We start from the raw sequence: 14187 nt of genomic DNA on the forward strand, positions 1-14187 counted from the left end.
TTGATAATGATGAGCTGAAAGCTGTAGTGGAAACGAATCTACCTCAACCTACATGTGAATTAGCAGCAAGGTTTGCTGTTACTGTTCCAACAATATTGGACCATGTGAAACAAATCAGCAGACTAAAGAAGCTGGACAGATGGGTACTGCATGAATTAAACAAGCATTAGATCTAAGAGAAATCATCTCAAAGCTTGCCTTTGTCACGACACAGAGCTGGACTATATCTACACCATATTGTTACATGTGATGAAAAATGGATTCTTTTTGACAATCACAACAAGTGTTCAGCACAATGGTTGGATAAAGATGAAATGCTGAAACATAGTCCAAAACCGAATATTCATCAAAAAAAGCTAACGGTGTCTGTTTGGTGGTCCAGCGCTGGTATTCTCTACTCCAGCTTCATGAAACCTGATCAATTGATGACAGCAGATGTCTGCTGCAACCAATTGGATGAAATGATGAGGATGCTTGTAATTAAGTGGCAGACAGGCCAATCCTCTTTCAAGACAACACTCGCACAGGGCAAGGTGGTTCACTCATGTAATCCTAGCACTCTGGGAGGCCAAGGCAGGAGGACTGCTTGAGCTCAGGAGTTCAAGACCAGGCTGGGCAACACAGAAAGACCCCCATCTCTACAGAAAATGAAAAATTAGCATGGTGGCACACACCTATAGTCCCAACTACTCAGGAGGCTGAGGCAGGAGGATCACTTGTGCCCAGGACTTTGAGGTTGTAGTGAGCTATGACGATGCTCCTGCATTTAGCCCAGGAAACAGAGCAAGACCCTGTCTCAAAAAAATAAATAAATAAAATAACACACAAAATGTATGCTATAAGATCATATTTACCATCTAGATGTGTTGTGTTGAATTGACTCAAGCTTTGTGGCAACCAAAGCAAAAAAAGGTATGCACAATCAATACAGAATTCATGCTTTCCATAAGATAAAAACAAACTAGATACTTAGACAAAGTACAGTTATTTACTTCAGTAAGATTGAGTTTCTAGTAAACAGAATGTGTGTAACAAAAATAAAAGCCTCATGGGTATACTAACAAAAAAATACGCCATATTTCAATACCAGTTTCTTATACTGCTCCTTGGTGTAAGCTAAAGGCAGTGTAGCTTGGTAAAAGCCATTCTGTGGGCCGGGCGCTGTGGCTCACGCCTGTAATCCTAGCTCTTGGGAGGCCGAGGCGGGCGGATTGCTCAAGGTCAGGAGTTCAAAACCAGCCTGAGCAAGAGCGAGACCCTGTCTCTACTATAAATAGAAAGAAATTAATTGGCCAACTGATATATATATAAAAAATTAGCCGGGCATGGTGGCGCATGCCTGTAGTCCCAGCTACCCGGGAGGCTGAGGCAGAAGGATCACTCGAGCCCAGGAGTTTGAGGTTGCTGTGAGCTAGGCTGACGCCATGGCACTCACTCTAGCCTGGGCAACAAAGCGAGACTCTGTCTCAAAAAAAAAAAAAAAAAAAAAAAAAAGCCATTCTGTGATGACCTAAAATGATGTGAGGCAATTAGGTAGCCCTAGATTGACCTGAATTCTTCAAAGGATAAAATTTAGAGAAGCTTGAAAATTGAATGATCTTATGCTTTTAAAACTGAAACCACACCCTGCTCCCCAGGGGAAAGACATTTTAAGCTTAACTTGGACCTAGAATGAAGATACTATGGGTACATATTCAGATTGAGGCACGGATTGTTGAGTCTTCTCCTGCCCCCACCCCCTTGCTTCCAGCATATTGCAGTTTAATAATCCACGGTTGTAGTTCTCAAACTTGAATGCCCATCAGAATCATCGGGAGTGCTTGTTAAAATTGCTGGGCTCCATGCCAGAGTTCCTAATTCGGTGTATCTCAGGGTAGGCCTTGGAACGTGCATTTCTAACAAGTTCCCAAGTGATGTTGATGGTTGTAGAAGAACACGTTTTGACAACCACTAATCTACACCAGGGGTTAGGAAACTCTTCCTATTAACGGTTACCTATTGTAGGTTTTGCAGCCCATAAGTCTCTGTAGATACTACTCAACTCTGCATTTGTAGTACAGAAGCAGCCATAGACAGTACTTAAAACAATACAAGCATGGTTGTATTCCAGCAAAATTTCACTTACAAAAACAAGTGATGGGCCAGATTTGGCCCACAGGCCATAGTTTGCTGACCCCTGATCTACACCAACCTGCTGGGAGATGTAAGCCCAAGCATTAGCAAAAAGCTCAGTTCTACTACTGACCTTGTCATAGTGCCTGAAGGCTTCCAACAAGGTGTCGAAGTTTTGGTAATTAACTTTCTTCAAGTGATTTCTAACTGCTGCAATCAGGGCTCGATGTCTATCCTTGCCTCGAAGATACTCACCGGGAAGTCTATTATGGATGAGATCACCGACTCCTATTGAAGAGAGAAAAAAGTCTTTTATATGAATTTAAAGTCTGTCAATGTTATTTCTATCTTTAAAAAAAAAAGACAGAGAGAGAGATCTAGCAACCTCCATGAATGAGAAAAACTCACATTTAACTCTGACACTACTATGCACCATGTCAGAAAATCCTTGTGTATAAAAAAGTACATAAAGAATAATAAATTTCTGTCCAAATGGCACATCACTGTCAGAAATATAAAAAATGATAATAATAAAATAAAGTATAATAATTAATAAAAACTAATATTTCTGTTTTATGTTACTTCTCTGCTCAAAAATAAAAAATTTTAAAAAAATGAATTTCCTGTGGGCATCACCAGCCTTACCCAGCTATCAAGTCTTTTCCTAAGACAGTGAAGCCCTTGCTTGACTACCTCTTGGGTGACATTTGTCTACAATGCTGAGCATCTGAAAGCTGGGGCTGGTTCCGGGCAGGGGCCACTCAGTGTGCCTCAGAGTTGACTGAACCTCTGAGAGAGCCTTGTAAAAATTAAACTCAAATTCCCTACTCCCTCCTAATATGAGTTTCTAGTTGGCCTTCAGTCTGTACCTAGTTCTCATTTCTCAGCCCCGCTTCCCCCTGTACCAGCACTGGCACTGCAGGTGTGCCTCTGTCCACAGCTCCATGAACTTAGAGTCAATTAGAGTTGACCATGCTGCTTAGATGCAGTGACTTGGTGGATGTCACCAGAGGAGACCTTCTTCCTCTGTTCATTTTCCTCTAGCCTACATACCCCAACTTCCCGCCAGGACTCACAAGCTTTCTTGGAGAAAGGTCATGCTGGCAGTTGACTGTAATATCTTGGATGGATTAATTTAAATTACAACATTGGTTGCAGTTCAGGGTAACTAATATTTATATCTACTCTGAGTAAGGCATGATACTAGGCTCTGTCAAGAGCCTCTTCATAGGCACTCATAGCACCTGTAAGTTGCCTATTTATTATAAAATCAGGAGCTAATCATGCACATGCTAATAAAACTCTTGTTTCTAAAGACAGACCCTGAGCATGGGTGAGAAGCTCACAAATAATGCTGGTTTCAGGGACAGGGCAAGTACCTCACACCAAGCCCATCAAATGGGGTCAGCTACTATCAGACCACGCTAAAGTGTGCAGGACACAAGACAGGCTCTGGGAGTGGAATTCAAAACCACTAGAGATGATTTCTGACAAATAAACATGATCTCTATTTTTCTCCTTCCTCAGATATAAACCCTTTGTGTGGCTGTTTTATGTAATGAAGGTCTTCCTTATTCTATGAGATGGCTCTTAGATGAGTATTTTTTATCTTCAGAGGCCTCTCTTCTCCATTAACATCCAAAATAAATCATTCGCCTGGTTGTTTTTTCAACTCTATATGGCAGGCATCCTCAAACTACGGCCCGTAGGCCACATGCGGGTGTTTTTGCCCGTTTGTTTTTTTACTTCAAAATAAGATATGTGCAGTGTGCACAGGAATTTGTTCATAGTTTTTTTTAAACTTTAGTCCGGCCCTCCAACGGTCTGAAGGACAGTGAACTGGCCCCCTGTTTAAAAAGTTTGAGGACCCCTGCTATATGGTTTTCCCACCACAACTCCACCAGGTTTAACTGCCCGGTAGGTGAAACCTATGTCAGTACCTCCTTCTGGCCTGGCCTGAGAGATAATTTACGAAGCTGATATAAAACCACTTGCAAATACTCAAGAGCCATTTCTAAAGAACTGAAATCAGGAGTCCTAAGAGAGACCCAGGACTTAGCTACCAACCACACCGTGGCAGTCAGAAAAATGGAATGGGCTCCACAAGTGTACTCTACCTGCAACCAACTCCCATGATGCATCACTGTCCACCTGCCCTGGATTCTCCTTCACTTTGCCTCTTCCCTGGTACATTGTGGGAGCTGGGCACAGACCTTGCACTCTTCCTGGAGCCATCTGAATGTAATCAGTAACTCCAGGCCCTAGGGATGAGGTGTTCCTTGTGCAGCTGCCATTATTTCCCTATGTAAGGGTAGGGAAGAAATCCAGGCCCAGTATGTCCACGGGAAGCAGGCAAACCCTAAAGCTTCCACAGAATACATGCCATTAGTTGACATGGTATCTATAAAAGGCCAGAACTCAGAGTAGAGTTAATCCGGGTCCATCCATGAATTCCAAAAATAGTTCAGAGAGGACTTATTCCCCTTTCATAGCTACACCATACAGCACCAAGGCTTACACTTACATAGCTTTAAAAATATTAATGTCAGTGTCCTTTCTTTTCACTTTATAAGACTTTTCACTTATCATTCAACATATAAAGATAATGTCACTCAAATCATCGAGAAATTTGTCAATGCCGCTAAATTGTCAAAATGATAAACTGTGCATTGAATTCGTCAGTTCATTCTATAAATATTGGTGACAAATGTTCATGTGCTAAAAAACAGACAGCAAGGCAGAGCACCCTCCAACATGAAGCTTGCCCTCAACTAGGCAGAATTAACCATGATTACCTATTTACTTTTCAGGCTAATTGATGAGTTTCCTAATCAGCCCTTACCCCCTCCAAAAGACATTAAAAGCCTCTGAGATAGACAGGCATCCACTAAACATTCAGTTCATCTAAAAACAGAGCTAAAATACAATCTCCTATGTGGTGATTAATGATGTCCCAAAACACCATCTTACATAAGCTCAATAAATATTTATTTTAATTGTCAGTGAATGGAATTTCTCTAAAACATTTTTAATAGTGGATCTTAAACTTCAGTGTACCTAAGAACCTAATGAATCAATATCTGGGCATGGGTCTCAGGAAACTGCATACTTATTAATAATAAACTCCCTGGATGATATTAACACAGGTAGTCTGCAGCCCAGGTATTGAAAACCACTGATATACAGCCTAATCCTGATACACTGTAGCATATTTTTTGCTTTGGGGCATCTACTGTTTAGATTGCCTAAAAATAAAAATAAAATTCTATTGTTTCTTTTACCACTTTATGGATTGATTGATTGATTGGCTGGCGGGGGGGGGGGGGGGGGGGGGGAATGAGTCTTATTAATAATTATGTGGTTGTAGAATACAACACTTTTCAATTATGAATGTGCTTACAATTCATCTGGGAATATTAATAAAATGCAATACCTGATTCAATAGGTCTGGGGTGAGGGCTGAGAGTCTGCATTTCCAACAAGCTCCCAGAAAAAGCTGGTAGCAGACTGCACCCCACGCTTTGAGTAGCAATAGCCCAGGACAATATTTGAATTCATTTTTAAAGGCTGCCTAATTTCACTCTGGCTTATTTAATACAGGCCATATGTATTTCTTAAATAAAATTCAAAGCCTTAAACTACACTTTAGCTGTTCATTACACACGCTTTAAACTGTACCTATTTCAAACATAATTTGAAAAAAAATTTCTGTGTTACATATTTTTCTCATTAATGTTAATGCAACATATTAAAAGCGTTTAAAATTAGAATTGAAGGTAGCTGGTGAAAACTGCATAACTTTGTGGGGATTTTGTTGTTTGTTTGTTAAGGAGAAAGTTTGTATATTTACCATACTCCTCAGGACGGAGACAAGCTCCAAATGTGTGGCCTGGGGGAACATTCATTGTTTCTGCAATGCTATCAAAGAAAACAAATCCTTTAGTTAAAATACCCACCACGTGGCATCCCTGGAATTTAAAATATGTTTGTCATATGTTCTTAGTGACCTATATTTTTTGTTATAGCCAAACTATGAAGATTAAACAAAAGTTCTCCCACAGATCTTTTGTGTGATCTTCAACTTGCGTTAACAATGGCTGAATGCTTTCATTGCCTTTCAGTAGCAGACATTCACTAAGAAGAAGCAGAACACATTCAAAGCAAAACTTACTGAAGTATAAAATAAAGAGTGAGAGAGAGAGAGACTGGGAAGACAGAGAAAAACATAGCACAGTAAGTTACATTTTCACATCCCCGAAATTAAAACTTTATGCAAAATTCTCCCTCTCTTTTCTCCAAATTCCCTCTCCATCTTGGAGAAATCACCACCTTCCTGGAACCCCAAGTTCTATAGACACTAACAGAGTTCCGCTGTTTAACAACAGAAGAATGATTTTCTTATTTAATAGAATCTAATGGAACACAAACCAACAGTTATCACAAGAGTACTTTTTAAATTTGATGCAAAGATGCTATCAATTTAAAGGTAATCATTGACTTACGGATCAAAAACTCTTCCAAGTTTATGTTGAAACTTTACTTTGAAATCATCAATTCTCTTAGATACAATCTTAGCTCCTCTTTTCCTGCAAAATTAGAAAATTGTCAGGTATCTCTATTATCTAAAGTATTTTGGGCTGCCAGATATACATATATAAGGAATACCATAGTATCATTAAGACTCCAAAGAACAAATCTGTTTCAGAAGAAATCCTATGCTAAAAAGAAAGCTTTATGTGTTCATTTTTCTATCATTTATACATAAATTTTGATTAATGAGTAAGGTAAGCAAACAAAAATATTTTTAGTAAATAAAAATAATGTCGGCTGGGCGCAGTGGCTCACACCTGTAATCCTAGTACTCTGGGAGGCCGAGGTGGGAGGATAGTTCAAGGTCAGGAGTCTGAAACCAGCCGGAGCAAGAGCGAGACCCCATCTCTACTAAAAATAGAAAAAAATTAGTTGGCCGACTAAACATATATAGGAAAAATTAGCTGGGCATGGTGGGGCATGCCTGTAGTCCCAGCTACTCAGGAGGCTGAGGAAAAAGGATCCCTTGAGCCCAGGAGTTTGAGGTTGCTATGAGCTAGGCTGACAGTACTCAAGTGAGGGCAACAGAGTGAGAACTCAGTCTCAAAAAAAAAAAAAAAAAAAAAAACCAATGTATTAATATCACTATTAGGCTGGGCATGGTGGCTCACACCTGTAATCTTAGCATTCTGGGAGGCCGAGGCGGTGGATCACTCAAGGTCAGGAGTCCGAACCAGCCTGAGCAAGAGCAAGACCCACTCTCTACTATAAATAGAAAGAAATTAATTGGCCAACTAAAAATATATGGAAAACATTAGCCGGCACGGTGGCGCGTGCCTGTAGTCCCAGCTACTCGGGAGGTTGAGGCAGGAGGATCGCTTGAGCCCAGGAGTTTAAGGTTGCTGTGAGCTAGGCTGAAGCACGGCACTCACTCTAGCCTGGGTAACAAAGCAACACTCTGTCTCAAAAAAAACAAGAAAAAAAAAAGGTTTGTAGCCTCATGGAGTATAATGAAAATAAGAAAAAGAATCAAAATGTTCCATCATCGGGGGTTATTAAATTATGTCACATTAACAAGAATACACTCTGCATGCATTTTCAATGTTGGCTATAAAGACTACACTGCAATATATAATTGTTTTATGGTAGGTGAAAAAGCAGGATATAAAATGTGATTGTACTGTGGTGAAAACCATGTAAAAATCTACATAGGAAGCCACACTAGAAAGAAAAATGTTAAAATGATAATAATGGTTGAATTAAAGTGACAGGATTACGAGTGATTTTATTTTGCCAATTTTCTGTAATATAATTTTGTTACTTCTACTGTTGTGATTAAATCAATAAAATTCCTTTTGAGAACTAAAATTACAATACTACTATTTAATAACATTAAAATTAATAAATTCTCTATTGTTTTCACTAAGACTAAAAACAATGAACATTAAATTCTTAAATTCCATTTGCTTTTAAAAGTATTTCCTGAGCTATTGAGCTACACAGCAGCTGAAAAAATTTCTGGAGAAGAGTGACACTCTGTGGAGAAACAAAAGAAGAAATATAAGTAACGCATCTCTTATTTTTTCATTTCCTTCCCATTATAAAAAAAAGAGCGTGGGTAAAGTCAGAATAAATCAATGGCAGTTTAATAAAGGCCATAACTTGAACAAACAGAGTTGACAATCTAAAAATCAGCTCCAAAGGGTATAATTAGGAACATGCAGGGATGGTAAGAACAAGGTTGCAACACACAGAGCTGGCTCTTTTTAGTCTAAAAGTGCCTGGATTATGCTTCTGGCAGAGTCAAGAAGTATCTGTGGGTCAGCACATATGTCAGAAAATCAGGAACTGCAATGTCACTGCATAACCTCACAGCATTCACTAACCAACTCACATAAAGCTCTTTGTGTGCCAGTGAATTCATTCATTCATGCACACGTCTATCATCTGATGACTGAAACTGATCATTCAGATCAAAGGTCATAAATAGAATATCGATAGACATAGTTTTACAGAGGAAAACCTAAAAGTTGAGAGTAAACCAAATTTACATTAAATAGTACATAGAAAACTAGATGCCTTTATAATGTAAACAACCCCGCTTGACTCCAAGTTTATAACAGAAATCACACAGAAGAATGAAGTAGTGAGTTCTTTTTTAAAATCTGACAAACCAAAGGAATAAAGAATTCCTCTACTACTTTAGCAATGATATTCCAATTAATTTTCAAAATACAAAAAGGATGATCCAATAAAACACTGTTCTGTAAACAATGTTTCCTTGGGGGTAGACAATGTAAAGGGAAACATGTCCACATATTGCCTGCCCTTGTAAACTTAGTGTATGTTCCTATGACTACCCCAAATCATTGACATTTGTTCCGCTTATAGGATGTTCTTGAGGACCATGCTGTTGTTAATGTATTTATTTCATCTTTTATAAATTGACAGCACATTTGTGTTTTCAATCCTTCAAAAACAGATAAACCATCTCTGTCGTCTCCCTTTAAGTATCCATTTATGTATTATGTTGTGGAGGACACTGGAAGGGCATAGGGGGGGAAATTTATGTATTATATTTAATTATAAATCTCTTTAAATAGTTAAATCATATCTTTGTGAATTCCTTTATGCATGGTTTCACCTTTTTTTTTTTTTTTTGAGATAGAGTCTCACTTTGTTGCCCAGGCTAGAGTGAGTGCTGTGGCATCAGCCTACCTCCCAGCAACCTCAAACTCCTGAGCTCAAGCAATCCTACTGCCTCAGCCTCTCGAGTAGCTGGGACTACAGGCATAAGCCGCTATGCCCAGTTGATTTTTTCTATATAAATTAGTTAGCCAATTAATATCTTTCTATTTACAGTAGAGATGGGGTCTCACTGTTGCTCAGGCTGGTTTCAAACTCCTGACCTTGAGCAATCCACCTGCCTCTGCCTCCCAGAGTGCTAGGATTACAGGCGTGATTCACCGCGCCTGCTATCATTTTAATAATGATAAATTAAGAAATATTTGTTATATGAGTGCTTCCTTCATATCCTAAATAAAAAGTATCTCATACAGGGTTACTATAAAATGGTAAGCATTTCTTCTGTATGTGTGTTTGACCATCCTTATTTTGAATAATTCAAAGTATCAGAAACTCATACATTAAAGGAGTAGAAGAGGAATGGAAATCGTTTTTCAAGACTGTAAACAGGTGGTCAGGAATCAAGTGCCTATGAACCTGGCATAGCGGTTAAGGGTAACCTCTGGAGCCACACTGCCTGGGTTTCATTCCCAGCCCCAGCACTTGAGCTGCATGATCTTAGGCAAATGATTTAACCATTTTGTACCTCAGGTTTTTCATCTGTATAATGGTAAGGATAAAAAGCATAGTTACTACTTCATGAAGTTCTTGGTAGATTAAATTAATAATATATAAAGTGCTTAGAACTCTGCCTCTATAATTAAGAGCTATTGTTATTAGGAGACAAAATAGGCAAAAGAGTGAGACAGGTTGGATACCTGTGGGAACATAAACTTTGAGTGCACGGTGAAGCCTATGGAAACCCATAGGGCCAGTGTCTCCTTTAAAAAGGGTAGACAGGCCAAGTGCAGGGGCTCATGCCTGTAATCCCAACACTTTGGGAGGCTGAGTCGGAAAGATCACTTGAGGCCAGGAGTTCAAGGCTGCAATGAACTATGATTCTGTCTCTAAGGAAAAAAATAATAAAGGGTAGAGGGCACCACAAACCTACCCCTACCATGGACACACAGGAATGCAGGCCCAGTGTATTAGTTTCATGAGTTTGCTGTAACAAATTACCACAAACTGGTGGCTTAAAACAACAGAAATGTATTCGCTCACATTCTGGAAACCAGTGTCTGAAATCAAGGTATCAGCAAGGCCATATTCCCTCCAAAGGCTCTAGGGAGAATTCTCTAGGGAGAATCCATTCCTTGCCTTTTTTTTCTCTCTCCTAGAGACAGGGTCTTGCCATGTTGCCTAGGTTGGCCTCAAATTCCTGGGCTCAAGCAATCCTCCTTCCTCAGCCTCCCAAGTAGCTAAGAATATAGGTGCACACCACCTATCCTGGACCACTTCCTTCTTTCAACGTCTGGTGGCTTTTGGCATTACTTGGTGTTCCTTGGTTTATAGGCACATCATGCCAATCTCTGCCTCCCTCTCCACATATCCTTCTCTTCTGTATGCCTTTTCCTCTTGTCTCAAATCTCCTTTTGCCCTTCTAAGATACTTATCACTGGATTTAGGACCCCACCAAATAATCCAGAATAATCTTGTCATCTCAAAATCCTTAACTTAATTACATCTACAAAGACTCTTATTCCACATAAGGTAACATTCAAAGGTCTGGGATTAGGACATGGACAATCTTTTTTAAGGAGTTTTGGGGGACACCAGTATTTCCGATCTTTTGATGTTTTAAGCATTGTAGGAAATGTAGGTTTTTATGAGCAATCCCCCAATGTTTAAGTGTTGGCTCAAATATATAACATAAGAAATGAAAAACTAAGGACCCCATTTTAATGTTCTAGGAAAGTAGTTATATATGGAATGAAAACATAAAAAGGTTACAATTTGTAAAAGTTGAGTTAGATGCTCAAATAGTTATTAGGTGCCCAAATATAACCGTCTTGGTAGAGATTTGAAAGCCTATTATTTTTAAGAAACATATATAGAGTTGATCCCATACATTTAAAACATGAATACATGTCTTTATATTTGCTTGTAACTTTAGACTGATAACAGTAAAAAACAGTATCATGATTACCTCTGGAGTAACTGGACAGAATGGGTTTCAGAATTGGAAGATATTTCATTGTATATTTTTTCTATTAATTTTATATTTGAACCATATCAATGTATCACCTCTTCAAAAAATAAATTTAGAAAATAAACTTTAAGTCCAAAGGTCAAATACCTTAACACTTGTTCCTAGACACAGTGTAATTAAACTTACATTTGTAGTTCATGAAGCCAATATAAAGTTTTTGCCATGGTTCGTCCATCATTAAAATGTGGTGTTGGGAATCCGTATAAGTTAAACCTGTGGAAACTTGATGGGTTATACTTTCGATTCCTCATTTCTCCTGTTGAGGGGAGAAAAGGAAAACTTCTGATTTAAGTGACACAAATAACCTTATCTTTCAAGAAGCACATTATGTTCTCATTGACATTGAAAGTGAAAGTGGGACAGAGAATGAAATTGTAGCAGTGCAGGAATTGCACAGATTTGGCTACAGATGACAAAAGTATTCCCCTATGTGAGTTGGGAGACAGGTGAACTATTAGGAACTATATATTAGGAAAGCTATATGTAAGAACCCCAAAGGTTCTACTAAAAATATGTTAGAACTAATAAATGAATTCAGTAAATTTGCAGGATACAAAATCAGCATACAAAAATACATGGCATTTTTATACAAAAATAGTGACCCAGCCAAAAAAGATATCAAGAAAATAATCCCATTTACAATAGACTCCAAAAGAAAATACTTAAGAATAAATTTAACCAAGGAGATGATAGGTCTGTACACTGAAAACTACAAAACACAGATGAAGGAAATTGAAGAGAACACAAATAAATGGAAAGATATTACATGCTCATGGATTGAAAGAATTAATACCCTTATAATGTCCATACTACCCAAAGAAACATACAGATTCATCACAATCCCTATCAAAATTCCAATGGCATTCTTCACAATCCTAAACAATCCTAAAATTCATATGGAATCACAAAAGACTCTGAATAGCCAAAGCAAGTTCGAGAAAGAAAAGCAAAAGTTGGAGGCATCATGGTTCTTACTTTAAAATTATATTACAGGCCGGGCGCAGAGGCTCATGCCTGTAATCCTAGCACTCTGGGAGGCCGAGGCGGGTGGATTGTTCAAGGTCAGGAGTTCAAAACCAGCCTGAGTGAGACCCCATCTCTACTATAAAAAAATAGAAAGAAATTAACTGGCCAACTAATATATATATATTTAAAAAAATTAGCTGGGCATGGTGGCGCATGCCTGTAGTCTTAGCTACTCGGGAGGCTGAGGCAGGAGGATTGCTTGAGCCCAAGAGTTTGAGGTTTCTGTGAGCTAGGCTGATGCCATGGCACTCACTCTAGCCTGGGCAACAAAGCGAGACTCTGTCTCAAAAAAAAAAAATTAGATTACAAAGCTATAGTAATAACAGTATAGTACTGGCATAAAAATAGACACAGTAAAAAAAGCAAACAAACAAAAGGCAACAAAAAAATTTTTAAAAACAGATACATAGATCAGTGGAACAGTATAGAGAGCCCAGAAATAAATCTAAACATACAATCAATTAATTTTCAACAAGGGCACCAAGAAGACACAATGGGGAAATAATAATCTCTTCAATAAACAGTGCTAGGAAAATTTGATTCCCACATGCAAAAGAATGAAATTAGACCGTTATCTTACACCATACACAAAAATTAACTCAAAATAGATAAAAGACCTAAACTTAAGACCTGAAACCATAAAACTCCTAGAAGAAAGCATACAGAAAAAGCTCCTTGACATTGGCCTTGGCAATGATCTCTTGGATATCATGCCAAAAACTCAGGCTACAAAAGCAAAAATAAATATATGGGACTACATCAAACTAAAAAGCTGCCGAACAGCAAAGGAGAGAATCAACAAAATAAAAAAGCAACCTACAGATTGGGGGAAAATATTTGCAAACTATGTATTTGATAGGAGGTTAATTTTCAAAATTTACAAAGAATTCATACAATTTAATAGCAAGAAAACATATAACTCAATTTAAAAATGGGCCAAAGTCCTTAATATTTGGGAAGTAAGCAGGGAAATGATGTGGGAGAAAGACAGATATTAACAATGAAAAATGCAGAGCCCCCCCATTGTTACAGAAATCAGGTGAGGTCTGGCAATGCTTTGGGACCCCAGCAGTACTTTCCACTATGCTAAGATTTGAGAGCCTGGAGTTTCGTACTTGTTCTCACTGAGATTCAGTGATATTATCAGAACATTACAACCCTCATATTTCACTGTAATTTATTTACCTCATATTAGAAACATTCAAAAGGTGATTGAGGAATGAGAACCCAATAGAAAGATCCTTTTATTTAAGATCGAATACTATGCTTTTTTCTTTTCAAGTCCTGATGTGGTATTAGTGTTCTATTTCTAGATAAGAAAGTAGGACTGAAACTAGAGAAAAACTGAGATGGTAAAAAAAAAAAACGATGGAAGGGACGGGAATATACAACCACATCGAGTAAGAAATGCAACGTTTGGGGGATGGACATGCTTGAAGCTCTTTCTTGAGGGGGGAGGGGGGCATGGGCAATATAAGCAACCTCAATACTTGTACCCCCATAATACGCTAAAATAAAATTAAAATTAAAAAAAAATGATGGAGAAAAGATATTCAGCCTCACCAGTAACCCACATAATGTAAATAAAAACAGTAATGAGAAATTGTAATTGTCTCCCAGTTAAGCAAAAGTAAAGTAAAAGTAAAGAGTAAAAGTAAAAGTTAAGCAAAAGTAAAGATTGGCTA

The 14187-nt window shown here is 38.3% G+C and overlaps 1 protein-coding gene across 2 annotated transcripts in view; it reads right to left on the bottom strand.

Annotated features, from left to right (window-relative positions):
• Positions 1–14187, bottom strand: part of EFHB (EF-hand domain family member B) — a 61709-nt gene that overhangs the window by 19358 nt on the left and 28164 nt on the right. For both annotated transcript variants that reach the window (XM_012783281.3, XM_076005632.1), the window contains exons 6-9: positions 11603–11732; positions 6615–6698; positions 5963–6030; positions 2246–2400 (exon numbers count right to left, since the gene is read on the bottom strand). In XM_012783281.3, the coding sequence (XP_012638735.2) occupies positions 2246–2400; positions 5963–6030; positions 6615–6698; positions 11603–11732 (437 nt within the window). The remainder of the gene's footprint in view (positions 1–2245; positions 2401–5962; positions 6031–6614; positions 6699–11602; positions 11733–14187) is intronic.

The sequence above is a fragment of the Microcebus murinus genome, chromosome 1, assembly GCF_040939455.1.
Source record: "Microcebus murinus isolate Inina chromosome 1, M.murinus_Inina_mat1.0, whole genome shotgun sequence".
Lineage (NCBI taxonomy): Eukaryota > Metazoa > Chordata > Mammalia > Primates > Cheirogaleidae > Microcebus > Microcebus murinus.